This window comes from Amblyomma mixtum, chromosome 7 (genome assembly GCF_055824585.1).
Source record: "Amblyomma mixtum isolate Tamu chromosome 7, ASM5582458v1, whole genome shotgun sequence".
Lineage (NCBI taxonomy): Eukaryota > Metazoa > Arthropoda > Arachnida > Ixodida > Ixodidae > Amblyomma > Amblyomma mixtum.
The window spans coordinates 135704460-135717583 of NC_143018.1; the positions used below are offsets into that span (position 1 = coordinate 135704460).

Here is a 13124-nt window from a genome sequence, read left to right on the forward strand (position 1 = left end):
AATACGCACAAGCGTGTGGACTAGCTACAGGGTGCATTTTATTGCTCGAGCGCATTAAATGCATGCGAAAAGGCAGTCGCAGAACGTACAACTAAAGCAGTAACAAAGCAAAAAACACCAAATTAAGATAAGCCATCCCGAGGAGACACCAGCAAGCAGAAATTTGGCTGGCGCGCGATGCCCCCTTACGCTCGATACCATAGGACTCGATGAGTTTTCCCGTCTGCAAATTGAGGTAATGTTTGGCGATTGCGCTCTGTTCCGAAATTGCAGAATGCACCTTACAGTATTTACAGTGCAGTGCCAGGTCACTGCAGAGGGCAGGTGCATTTCTAGTAACGTACATTACTACGCTTCCATTTCGGGTTTATTGCTCTTCGCCGAGCTTTCGTGGTTTCAATACAGGAATTCGCTTGACGGCTACATGCCTATCCGTCCATCCACCCCAGATGCAGTGAGATTTCAACCCGCACCTGTTAGATGCCCCTGCAGCTAGTGACAGCACGGCTCCGCTGAGGACTAAAAAAAGAAAGAATAGGTGAGCGCACGGGCCGTTCACCTTTCTCTGGGTTATTTGCTTTCCCAGTTTCCTCACTTCATATTTATGAAACATTTTTAGAATTCGTGATGAATTTTTAACTTGTTTGGATCTGCCACTCTGGCCAGACTCCCACAGTGGCTTTGTCGCATTGCTTCAGAGACAAAAACGACAGCGACAAGGTCCACTATCACAGCCACGTATAGGCGGAAGAAGTTTAAATAAATGCTGAAGAAAACGGCTGAAAGAGAAAGCCGGCGTCGCAGCAACCGTTGACGGCTATAATCGGATAAGGGTTACTTCAGCAAGTGATGACCTTAACACTCCCTGTTGATGCAGCAATTGCTTCAGTAGATATGATTGTAGCGCATATTTTTTAATACTTTTTTCTTTCTATTTCGATGAACTTCCTTCTACCGGCCAGTAGTTTTGCTCATATACGATGCACTTCCCTCACATTCTGTATATTGATGCGGAAGAATTAATTCACAAGATCTAACCTGCTCACCGTGCTTGCGTCGAGCTTGGCCTTGAAGATGACCTCGGCGAAACCTAGCATTGTAGCAGCCCATGCATAAAAAAATAAATATTGCCGCTACTGGGAATCTAACCCGCGGCGGCCCGAACAGATCAGCTTCGGTGGCCACTGCACGAGAACACTGTGCTATCGGCGCAGCGGATTACGCCTTGTGTAAAGCTGCAACACAGTCTCGCGCTCTGCATTCCAAGTTGTCTTCAGCAACCTCCATCAGCGGCACACGCATATCAGATCGGCTTAACCAGATCAGAGCGTAACCTGAGTCTAATATCGTCACCAGACGTACCGAAGACCCAGCAAAGCGATACCGTGTGCCAACTAGGCTGAACAAAAGCTTTCGCATGTTTACTCGGTTTAGCTGCATTGAAACCGTACGACTTCTTCTCGACTGTGGCTGCGAAAGGATTAGTCCCCTCACTTCGACGGAGTCTTTTACATTTTGATTGGATTAATGCTGTTGTGTGTATGCGCTGCATGCTAGGGGCCTTTATTTTACAGATTGTTAAGGCAGCCACAAACTGCTGAATGCCTGCACGCGCAAGTGATAGGCACGCAGTTGCGGTAGTCGTTTTCTCGTGGTTAGGGCGGAAGGAGAAAAATCTGAGTGCAGTGTGAAATGAAAATGTAGCCGCTAAATGCGTGCCATCATCCAGCATATGCCGGACATAAAAAAAAATCTGTTAAATTGTGGCAACGTGTATTTGGAAGCGCAAAAAAATACTTTATGCACCATTCCCAAACTACCACATCAATTAGCGGTGCTCAAAGAAGTGGGTCAAATAGGTTCCTGAGCCCAGTAGCACCTCTAAAAAAGGGAGGGAAAAATAACTCCGTACTCCAATGACGGAATGATAAAAAAATTTATACTAAACGAAGTGTCGTCTAAACTGTCATTGAACCTTTGTATCTCTGAGCCTCGAAGCCGCTAGTTTCCTTTGTGAAACGGTGCAAAGCACTGGATGCAGAGAGGGACGCGGCCTCTTTCACAGTCGTAGTGGGCGCACAAAGCTGTCGAGCACCACTGGCAGCTTTTTCTTGTTTACCTGCGCAAGAGCAGTGATTAGTGGGCAGCGCACCGTTTTATGCTAAAGCATACAAAGACTCGTTCGAGAAAAAAAAAACAGCCATCAGCCCGCATAGACCGTAAGAATAACATTGGCCGTAAGCAAACAAGGGAAGAGGATGACGGGCTCGTTATAAATATGAGAGAAGCCAACAGCCACAGAAACGAAGGAGCACAGGGGATTTTTTAATTAATTTTTTTGTGGTGTAGATCAAGTAAGAATATTACTGAATATGTTGTCGCTTAAAGCTAATTGATTAGAAAAGCAGAAGAAAAAACAACCACATGCCGCCGGTGGGATCCGAACCCACGACCTCCGTGAGGTATCCTCCGTGAGGTAGCACGCGTGAGGTATCCTATACCTCGCGCACACTGTAAAAGCTACGTGTTTCGAATGCTTTAATACACATCGAAAAAAGCTGGCCCTGCACCCGAAACGTCGTGAATTAAATCCTTTTAAGTTTTTCAATTTCTGGTGACTAACCTTTAATCCGATATAAACTCTCAAGGCTAGGTCACTTGTAAACATAAATACCCCCGAAAGCAGCAGATTCGACAGCCGTCGCCGCAGCTCAGTTTGTAGAGCACCAGACGCTTAATTCGGAGGTCGTGGGTTCGATACCCACAGGCGGCATGTGGTTGTTTTTTCTTCTGCTCGTCTAATCAATTAGCTTTAAGCGATAACATATTCAGTTATATTCTAAATTGATCAACGCCACAAAATAAATAAATTAATTAAAATCCCCAGTGTCCCTTCGTTTCTGTGGCTGTTAGCTTCTCTCATACTTATAACGACCCCCTCATTCCCCTTCCCTATATATATATATATATATATATATATATATATATATATATATATATATATATATATATATATATATATATATATATATAAGGAAGCATATTTATTTGACTGGACGTTTCGATCGAACGACGGATTTTTTATTGCATACTGTGGCAGGTGATAGTTCGTGATTGGTGCTAAGAGCGACCTATGTCGCACAAGCCCCACCGCATCTGCGATCGAGGGGCAGTTGCGCATCGTTTTAGGGCCCGTTCGCCCTTACCCAGAAATCCGGGGAGTGAAGCGGATTCGGCCGCTTTTTCGCCGACAAGGGAGGAAAGCGCGCAGCGAGATCGATCAGTCAGGACCGATTTCTGCGGCCTGAAAAATTCTCTGGCGACAAACATGCTTCGAAGCAGGAGCGCTCGCGTCGGATTGGATTCGGCGTTGTTGCTGTCATTTTCAGGGCGTTTACTGGAAATAAATCGGGTACCGGTCTTTTGCTTTGTTTCACTTCACCTGTAAGAAAACGAACAAATCTTAAATTTGCTTTATTTTTTATTTAGAGTGACATTCTGCCGCCACTAGGCTCAAGAGGAGCTTCGATGTGTTTACAGTAAGGGTTCTGGTCCTGACAACCACATTGCGCCACTAGTCTTGGTTTATCGTTTCGTGTCTGTTTGCATACATTGTGCTACAAGTTGAAATGGTTTAACGTACGTAAGCGCGAATATGGTTAGGTGCATCGACAGTGTAGATTTTTGATTATTTATTATATATATAGGCGCAAAGCTTTTTAGTGTTTCTTTGTTCATGCTCGACCAGGTTTATCTTCAATGATCGGAGAAAGGCGGAACTGATTCCAACCCGTATCTCGAATGTTCGTCCGCTTTAAGATCACCACGGCCGAGAGCAGTGGGCATTTTGTTAGACCATCAAGCATCGCTTATGCGTAAAACAAATAGTCCCGAAAGCAGCAGATTGTTCAGCCGCCCCTGTACCTTAGCTGGCGGAGCACCGGACGCGAAACTGGAAGTTGTGGGTTCTGATCCCATCGGCGGCTAAGTTATTTTTCTTCGGCTGTATATTTAATAGCCTTTAAGCGACAGATTAATCAAAGTCTTATAATGGCATTGATCAGCTCCGCAATTTCAGAGAAAAAGAAGCATATATATATATAAGAAGGGGGTGAAGATCGGATGGATCCGGTAGAACATAAACGTAATTCGGTTGACACACGGTAGAAAAACAACAACTTTATTCTAACGTTTCGACCAGGGTCTGGCCTTCGTCAGAGTCTGACGAAGGCCAGACCCTGGTCGAAACGTTAGAATAAAGTAGTTGTTTTTCTACCGTGTGTCAACCGAATTACGTTTATATATATATATATATATATATATATATATATATATATATATATATATATATATATATATATATATATATATATATATATATATATATATATATATATATATATACTAACCACCTCTAACTGGCCTTCACAACTGCCAATAGAGGCCGTTACAATATATATATATATACGCCATTCAACGCATTACTCGTTCAGTTTTCTGAGTAATGCGGGGAATGACGTCTACAAGTGCTATTGCACTAAAAAGTGTGCCGCATCGAAGGCTGAGGCAGAAGTTAACTTACGAAGTGAGGTGTATCGTGAGGCACTTTGGGTGAGCGCGCAAGAAGTGTGCAAAGTTGACGCTCGCCTCCCTGTGCATCACCGTAGAATGGCTGGAGCGCGAGTGAAGGCGCGAAAAGCAGCTACAGCGAATCTAGGGAGGAAATCAGTGCTTGATGACAACGCTCTCTGTGCCCGCTTGACAACAAAACACGCCATAGCATAGAATACACAGCATATGTTTTATTTTGGCGCCTTTCCGACCTTTTAGGAATTTTTTACAAAGCTTCCCTCTCGCCCTTCACGAGGCGGTTCTGATAGTTCTGAAAAAAGCGGTTCTGAAAAAAGCTTTCAGGCTAGAAAATAGAGTGATCGTACAGGTGGGGCCCCTGACGGCCCCACCTGTACTATCACTCTATTTTCTAGCCTGAAAGCTTTTTTTTTCACTGGGCATACCACACATGCATATAAAATGGGTTTTCCTAACTACTGAGTCGTCATGTTGAGGTTTATAGCCAATTTAAAGCGACTGTGCAACGAAATAAAAGCCACTGGCAAATATTTTATATGCTTACAAATGAGTCTAAGAAGCATTCACTATGAGTCCTCGGAACGGGGCCGGCAATGTGTTCGGAATTTTTAAAAACCGTGCTTTTATAAATTCGCAGGCCGATTGGTGTCCACGTAGTGACCAATGTTGAAACTAAAATCTTGAAAGTAGACGTCACCAGTCCCGCTACGCCGGCAGGCAACCCCACGCTGTCATTCGCTAAAGCCACCGCAGCCACGACGTCACAGGCACGCTTCCGGTAGCCGTGAAAATTGTCTGCTCGTGCCGCTGCGCGACACCTCGGGCAAGCGGCTGCCAGGGCATTGGATTCGCGCTTACGGTTTCAATTTACCTCTGCAGCCTGTTTCTATCTGGAGTTCCGGAGCCAGACGCCAGAGACGCTGCTGCTGTGGTGCTGGGTGCGACAACCGGAAATGCCAAACCGAACGTCAGCGAATGACGTATTCATGGGCGGGGCCCAGCCCCAGAGATGTTTTCTTTAATTTTTTCTGGTGCCCCGCGTGTACGAGTTGAGGGGGGAGAAGAGAAGCGCAGTTTTTAATCGTCTATATCTTCGTATTTATTGATGCTAGCTCAAAAATTATTGCGCTGGGGCGACGATTGCTGGAGTCGCTATCTCTCGATTAATTTATGGCATAGTCCCTTTAATGTTCTTGAGAGCTCGGAGGCTTTACATGTATCTACTGCCGCTGCATAAGTGATTTATGTTGTTCTTGTTACTTTTCTCTCATAACAAAGTGGTAGCCCAAGAGACATTTCAAAATGCTTGTACACTCTCGTGTTAGAAAGCAGGCCTTCGGGCAGGAATCACAGCATTGGGCCGCAGGTAGGTTCACACAAGGGGCCTGTGTCATACACAAGAAATTATTAACGCTTCTTATTTGGTTTTAGTCCTTTAAAAATTATTTGACAGCACTGTTTTTCACATGGTGACATTTAAACATACTGCCTCTACCACGCAGGTGCTGCTGATGGTCTCTGGTGTCTTGGTCTTGGTGAAGTGCGGCTTGGCCCTCGAATGCGTCGAGAACTGCGAATTCCTGAGTACATCCACGCTCCGGAAAGCGGGGTCGGACTTCGCCATGGCAGTCTGTCTTGTACGTTCGATCTGCTCAGTGCCAGGGAAAGCAATGCAAAAGCGGCCTATAATGAGCCCAAAATTCCCCTCCAGCGCCATAGAATGATACTATTTTAGGGTAGAAACTAGTTATGCTGTGGCCCAGATTAAAAATTACGGCAGGGCATTTGTAGACATCTGTACACTACCGCCGTCTCATACCAGTAATGAAGGCCTCTTTGTAACTCAACCTACCTTTACTTATTCTATGAGTAATCCGTCCGAAGGTCCAATTCAGATCTGTGTGAGAATTCTAGGTGACATGATATCCCACCGCTCTCTTCTCGTAAGTTAAAGGCGTTAATTTGTTTCTCTTGGTAGCAGCGCTAATGTGGAAGTGCTATGACTCTGTGGGTTGATACATTTATCTTCAGGACTTCCTGTTTCATTTGTCTGTACTTACAATTAATTTTTTTTAAACAAAAATTACAATCGCATTCAACTTTTGCGCACAATTTAAATCATGGAGCTGTCGCATGGAGCACCTAACGTTCTAACTGTGAAATATCTGCATGTCAAAAATATTCGCATCTGATGACATGCCTAGATAGTTTCGCAAACCATTAAAGTTGTCAAGTTTTAGAATTAGAAAATCCTTTACAGACACATACCAGGGGTAAGACGAAGCAAGTCAATCTAATGTTTTACGCGAATCCCTTAGGAAGAGTACATTTGCAAAAATAGAATAATTACTCCCTAGAACCCACTCAGGTGAAGCCATGCGGCTCTCAGTTCGTAAAGTGAATGTCGCGGGCATGCGGTTTTTCCGGTTCCGAACCCGGGATCAGCGAGAAATTGTCTTTGCTTACGAAGTTTCTGTGAAGGCTGCACAGCTTTTTTTTTTTTGGCAGCAGCAGCAGCAGCCGTAAGGCTGCCGATGGATGCATGCTATTAAGTATTCCTTTATTACCGGAAAAGTAAACTCTACGGCTCGTGGATTGCTCTCCCATTCTTTCTTTTAGATCTCCCGCTCCAACGTCCAAATGTTTCACGGACACCTGATCAACATCCTGGAAAACAGCCGGAACTAGACAGCTTTTATAGGATCCACGCCGAATTAGACAGGGGCGCACTGTCAGGTGCTACTCCGAACGCCGCTGGAATTCTATGTTAGAAATTAGACACGCACACGGGATGAACAAAATCGACAGCCCTTGGCTAAAAAGCGAAACAGCAGCTGCTCAGAATGCAGAGCGATAATTCTTTTTATGCATGGATGAAAAGCGCACTTTTGCACAACGTTCGCTGATTCCACAATACTAATTTACACGATTTTGCACTTTATTTTTTTATTAGTTTCTTAGATGCTTGCCTAAAAGGGGCTGAGGATAATGGCGTAGCACAGTCTGAGTTGGCCTCAGATCAGTTATGTGACCAACAAACGAGCAATAAAATAGCAGAGTCCCGCCAATCGGCACACAACAGTACCATTGCTCCAACTACCAAAATACACAAAAAAGTAAACAAATAGCTATGCACTAGCTTTCCCCATATTTCACGGGAGAAGATTCATTAAGTGCCCACGGAGGTCGTTTTCAAACACCTTTCTCTAATCTGCGTAATTCGTATTTAGAAATGGCGCACATGCCAGCAATTGCACTCGCCACCTACCATGCACTAATTCTGCAGCCACAAAAATAAACTGCACTGTCGTTGGCTACCAATAATGAGATTTAGTCATTCAAGACACTCACGTGCGCAGTTTTCCTCCGTTCACATCGCAGGTGCTGCTGCCCGCCATTGTGTGGCGTCGCTGGCGGCGATGCCTTCCGCCGTCGGCTTTCGCAGCGGCTCTCCTTGGGCTGCTCTCCACAGGATGTGTGCTGGACGCTTTTCTTCAGTCCACAGCTCTAACCCAACAGGAAGTACGTGCAACATCTTGGCAGCTTTTATTATTCATGAAACACATTCCGATTCTCGAGCTTTACAACGTAACCGGACGCACTAACGTACTGCCTGAACTTGTTTCTTTCCGTGGCCTGCTTGAATATAACGTGCGCAGGCATTTGTTCGCACCTCTGGCACACCGGCAGACTAACAGTTACTCAAAGCAAAGCAGCACAAACACGATCGCAGACGGATGAAACCTGGCAAGGCTTATAACATGGATACTGTCCCACAAACTGACACCCACGCTACTGTCACCAGTTTCGATAATATGGTGAACCAGACAGCAAGGTGTGTCGCTGGGCGAGTTGGTTGGGGTACATCTTGAGAAAAACATCGCTTGCAGAGAAAGGACCAGAACGAGGACACACAACTGCGCTGCACACAACACAACAACGCAGTTGTATGTCCTTCTCGTTCTGGTTCTTTGTCTGCAATCGCTGTTTTTCTCAAGATGAACCAGACAGCCCACTGCTCAGTTTTATTGAAGAACAGTTTCTCGCACAAGTCCTACAGTGGCGAGTGGAAAAAGATTAACAAGACGGTTACGAATGAGTAACATGGATGTGTAAGAGTTAGCTGCGGTATGAGAGCAAATAATACATTTCAGTATAATGGATGTTTTGAGTAAGTGAGTAGTTCGTTAAAAAAATGAGACTGGCACTAAGGCTTACTTGCTAGAGAAGGGAAGGGGCTGGCGGGGAGATTACGTTTGACGGTGATTGGGTCAATCTTCATTATCATTATTGTAATCATCCTGACTACGCCCACTGCAGAGCAAAGGCCTCTCCCACGTCTCTCCAATTAACCCTGTCCTTCGCCAGTTGCGACCATCGTATTCCCGCAAATTTCTTAATCTCATCCGCCCACTCAACTTTCTGCCGGCCCCTGCTACGCTTGCCTTCTCTGGGAAACCACTCCGTTGTCCTTAAGGACCAGCGGTTATCTTGCCTTCACATTACATGCCCTGCCAAAGTCTATTTCTTCCTCTTAATTTCGACTAGGATGTCATTAAACAGCGTTTGTTCGCTCATCCACTCCGCCCACTTCCGATCCCTTAACCTTGCACCTATCATTCTTCTTTCCACTTTCCATAGCTCGCTATGTTGTCCGTAACTTGAGCTGAACTCTCTTTGTTAGCTTCTACGTTTCTGCCCCATAGGTGAGTACCGTTAAGATACAGCAAGATACCGGTAAGATACAGATACAGCATGGCGGGCTGCTAGCTTAGGTCGGACCCAAGCTTCGTTATTTGGTGTAGTAAAATCATGGCACTTGGTGACATGAGTCTTTAGATGATCTTTAAGACTTCTTGTTTAGCCTGGCTGCCATGGGGCTAGCACCCTTGTTGCACGTTGTAACGGTGACTGTTGCCGCTCGGTTGTCGGCGCCTCTCTCCAGGTCCTAGTCGTAGCGTGCTAAAAGCAAGGCGCGTGGCTTTCTTGGGGGACTGCAACTTGGCGATCATGTTTGATTTATTTGATTTGATTTATTTCCACAAAGAAAGAGGTACAAGGTTGTGGTTGAAAATGAGAGGGAAAAGCTGCAAAGAAGGCAGCTGGACAAGCACCATGTTCCGCTTACAATGGTAGCAGCGGGGCTGAAGGAAAACTTGTTAAATAAAAACCAAAATGGTAAACGACAGACAAAAGTCAAATTCAAACGGCAGTTTTAAAATATGCATAAATGCATGAAAAAAATTAAGAAAGGAAAAAAGTACGAGTACAACCGTACACAGTCATAAGCGCATAAAACGCTTCATTCAGATTTCTTGCAGAAAAAGTGATCGCATCGATATTGCGTACGTCTCCAGTAAGCACCGCGTATCCCGTGTGAGTATTGTGGGTCACAACTTGTGGCGTTCTGGTGTAAACTACCACGCTCATCTCCTTCACTGGAGGGATCACCGGCTTTGTAAGAGTACACTGACTAGAGCTGCCGACCAAAGATAACCACCTTGAGAAGTTATTGCCGCGCATCACCGTGGCGCATTGTGGAGGTCACCGGCAATGTCGCGAAACTCAGCAGTGAGCTGAGAAAATGAGAAAGGCTACCACTTTAGCAAGATTATTGAGAGTGGCGGGCAAAAAGAAGGGCGAGATTGCAGAGCGCGGCGCTGCGGTTTTACAGCGTGGACATTGCCACGTTCGCAGGAAGGAGAGGTCTTCACGAAGCAAATTTTGTCATCGTGCCGCTTACCAAGCGGTGGAGTGCCACTCTGCTAACTTGGAAGTTGGTCGACCGTGCAGGACTCAGCATATGGAATTTCTTTTAGAACAGTCCTCGTCAACAGCGATGTGCATTTTATTAGTTCTGTCGTAAGAAGCCTTTCAGCGAAAAAAATTACAAATACAACTATAGCAGGCTATTACTGTCCGCTGTACTCCCCTTCGATTGAATTGTGGGAAGGGCCTAGCACTCTTGTTATCGGTGTGTTCTTGTACTGCAGCGCCACGCGTTGTTATTCCGTCTCGGGGGGTGTATAAAATGTGCTATCCTTTTTTGACTCTTTTACTCCCCCCGTACGCCGTACATCTGCTCATGAGTCGCCTTTCAAGCCAAAGTTGCATGCGCAAACACGACTCCATTAACTCTCACACGCACCTGCCAGGATATTCGAACATTCCCCCCAAAAAATATACCGCAGCTGGCGGCACTGTGCGTGGCTCCAGCTGTATCTCGCTCATGGGGACGTGTCGGATAGAGTGCCAAGGTCACGGACGTGCTTGCCTGAGCTTTTTGAAAAACAGCAGGATTGGCTGAGAAGCCATTTCCAGTCTCCGGACTATAGGGACAGCTGCATGAGGGTGGTGGCTGCGGTGGCTGATTTCTCTATTTTTTAGCTGTGACCTTCGGGTCATTACAACAACAGGGGGAGTGGGAGAACAGCGAAACTTTTGTTCCATAGTCATCAGCGTAATTAAGAGTCATCTGCGCAGACACCAAGGCACAACAAAAGAGCAGAGCAACTAACACATGTTTCACGCGCGCGCCCACACACACACACACACACACACACACACACACACACACACACACACACACACACACACACACACACACACACACACACACACACACGCAAGCAAGCACGCGCGCACACGCACACACACACACGCAAGCAAGCACGCACGCACACACATACACACACACAAACGGGCACGCACATGCGCGCACACACACACGTGCTTCACATACAAACGTTTATGTCCTTTTCTCGCTGGGCCTTGCGCTCTCTACTCATCATCGAGTACTAAGTAGCCCATCAACTCCTTCTTCTAATCATCTGTGCCATCTCAGAAAATCTGTTCACACTGGGGCCTCACATTTATAATAACAAATAGGATCCTGCACAATACAAATTACGTGGCTTACCTTTCTTCGACACCTCATAAACTGTGAAACCGCGATACAGATGACGAAGTACAACGTCGCAAATATGCAGTGGTGAAGGTTTATTTTTGTCGGAAGTCGATTCTGTTCTGTAACCAAAGTTAAAAACGTTCAAGCTAAACACATGTTTTGAAAGTATTTCTTTAGCAATGACACTTAGAAATATCCAGGAAGCTTTTAAGGAAGTCATCGTGGGGGGTGGAATGCTGATAAAGTATCTGAAATATGGTTAGGCGACTGAATTGTCGTAAAAAAAATGCGGGAGCCGGACGTTAATCCTGTTTAAATTAGGGAAATCAGCCGCACAGGTCAAAAATTAGAATGTTCTAAGAATACGTTCCAGCAAGAATTTGATTTGAGCTAGTTGGCGTTAGCATGACATGGTTTGCACAAGAAGCGTGGTGGCGCTAAAAGACGGACAAAACACACAAGACAAGGAAGGTGGCTTTATTGTCCTTCCCGAGAAGCTATTTAAAGAGAAAGCAGCTGAAGCTCTGCAGGAGCATTTCGTAGCAGTGAAGTTTAATCCAGCCAAGGATAAGAACATCACAGTGAAGTTGTTAACTGATATGAATTTGGATCCGCTCAAGAAACTGGTGAATGATGCTGACAGGGAGTTCCTGGATGTTTCCTTTGCGGGCAAGTATCATAAGCATGAGTGCCGCCTACGCACGATTGTTTCAGAGAAAGGGTCCTGGCAGCTCTGCGAAGGCCGTTTTCTTCAGCGACATTTAAAGCCCCTACCTCTCGACGACCCCTTTCTTATCCGCAGCTCTAATGAGGTAGTTCAAGAACTTAGAATTGGGTTGCCTCGAGCACAGTCGGCTTTTACGATAGATGTTACTGACCTGTGTTATTCCATACCGGATACCGAAATGTTAATTTCTATCGATGAGAAGATCGCATGCATGGGCGAACTGTCATTTCAGGACGAGACAGGTATTACCAGTGATGATTTCTTGACGCTTTTAGAATTTTACCTTTCCTCGACTGCAGTTTTTTTTTTCAAACACATTTCACCTATACTGAGGAACAATTAATTATCGTGCGTTGAAAAACTTGTTAGTGACCGGCTTTTATTAGCCTCTAACGTTGTTGGGGTATTCACATATGTGGATGACTGCCTAATTGTGCTAACCGATCACGTAGGTTCAAAACCAAGCGCCATCTTTGAAGACATTGTCAACATCTTCAATTCTAGAGGCCGATGTGCTGTGCGATGCGGAGCCCTTCACTACGGTGTCCCTCATAGCCTTAGTTGCTTCGGGACGTTAAACCCCAATAAACCAAACCATTTTCAGCATTGAATCTAAAGGTCTTCTTTTCACGTTTTTAGTTCCCTACAACAACAGCCTGCAGTTTCTTGACTTCAAACTTGTGTTTACGCAGGACTGCAATGTTTGTTGGTCCTACAACCCCAGATCGTGCAAAGAGCTACTGCCTTTTAGTAGTGCACATTCCAGGCTAATCAAGCCGGGAATCGCTGCGACATGCCTGAATGCAGCATTGGATAAATCCTGTGAGCATGAGGTGGCACAGAGCTTTGATGCGCAAGCTGAACGCATTCATCACGCCAGGTATCCAGAACACCTCATCA

The 13124-nt window shown here is 45.4% G+C and overlaps 1 protein-coding gene across 1 annotated transcript in view; it reads left to right on the top strand.

The window, feature by feature from the left end:
* The window catches only part of LOC149337659 (ATP-binding cassette sub-family C member 3-like), a 215614-nt gene that overhangs the window by 35404 nt on the left and 167086 nt on the right, over nt 1-13124 (top strand). The window contains exons 3-4 of the mRNA XM_089553474.1: nt 6093-6227; nt 7972-8112. Coding sequence (XP_089409600.1) covers nt 6093-6227; nt 7972-8112 — 276 coding nt within the window. The remainder of the gene's footprint in view (nt 1-6092; nt 6228-7971; nt 8113-13124) is intronic.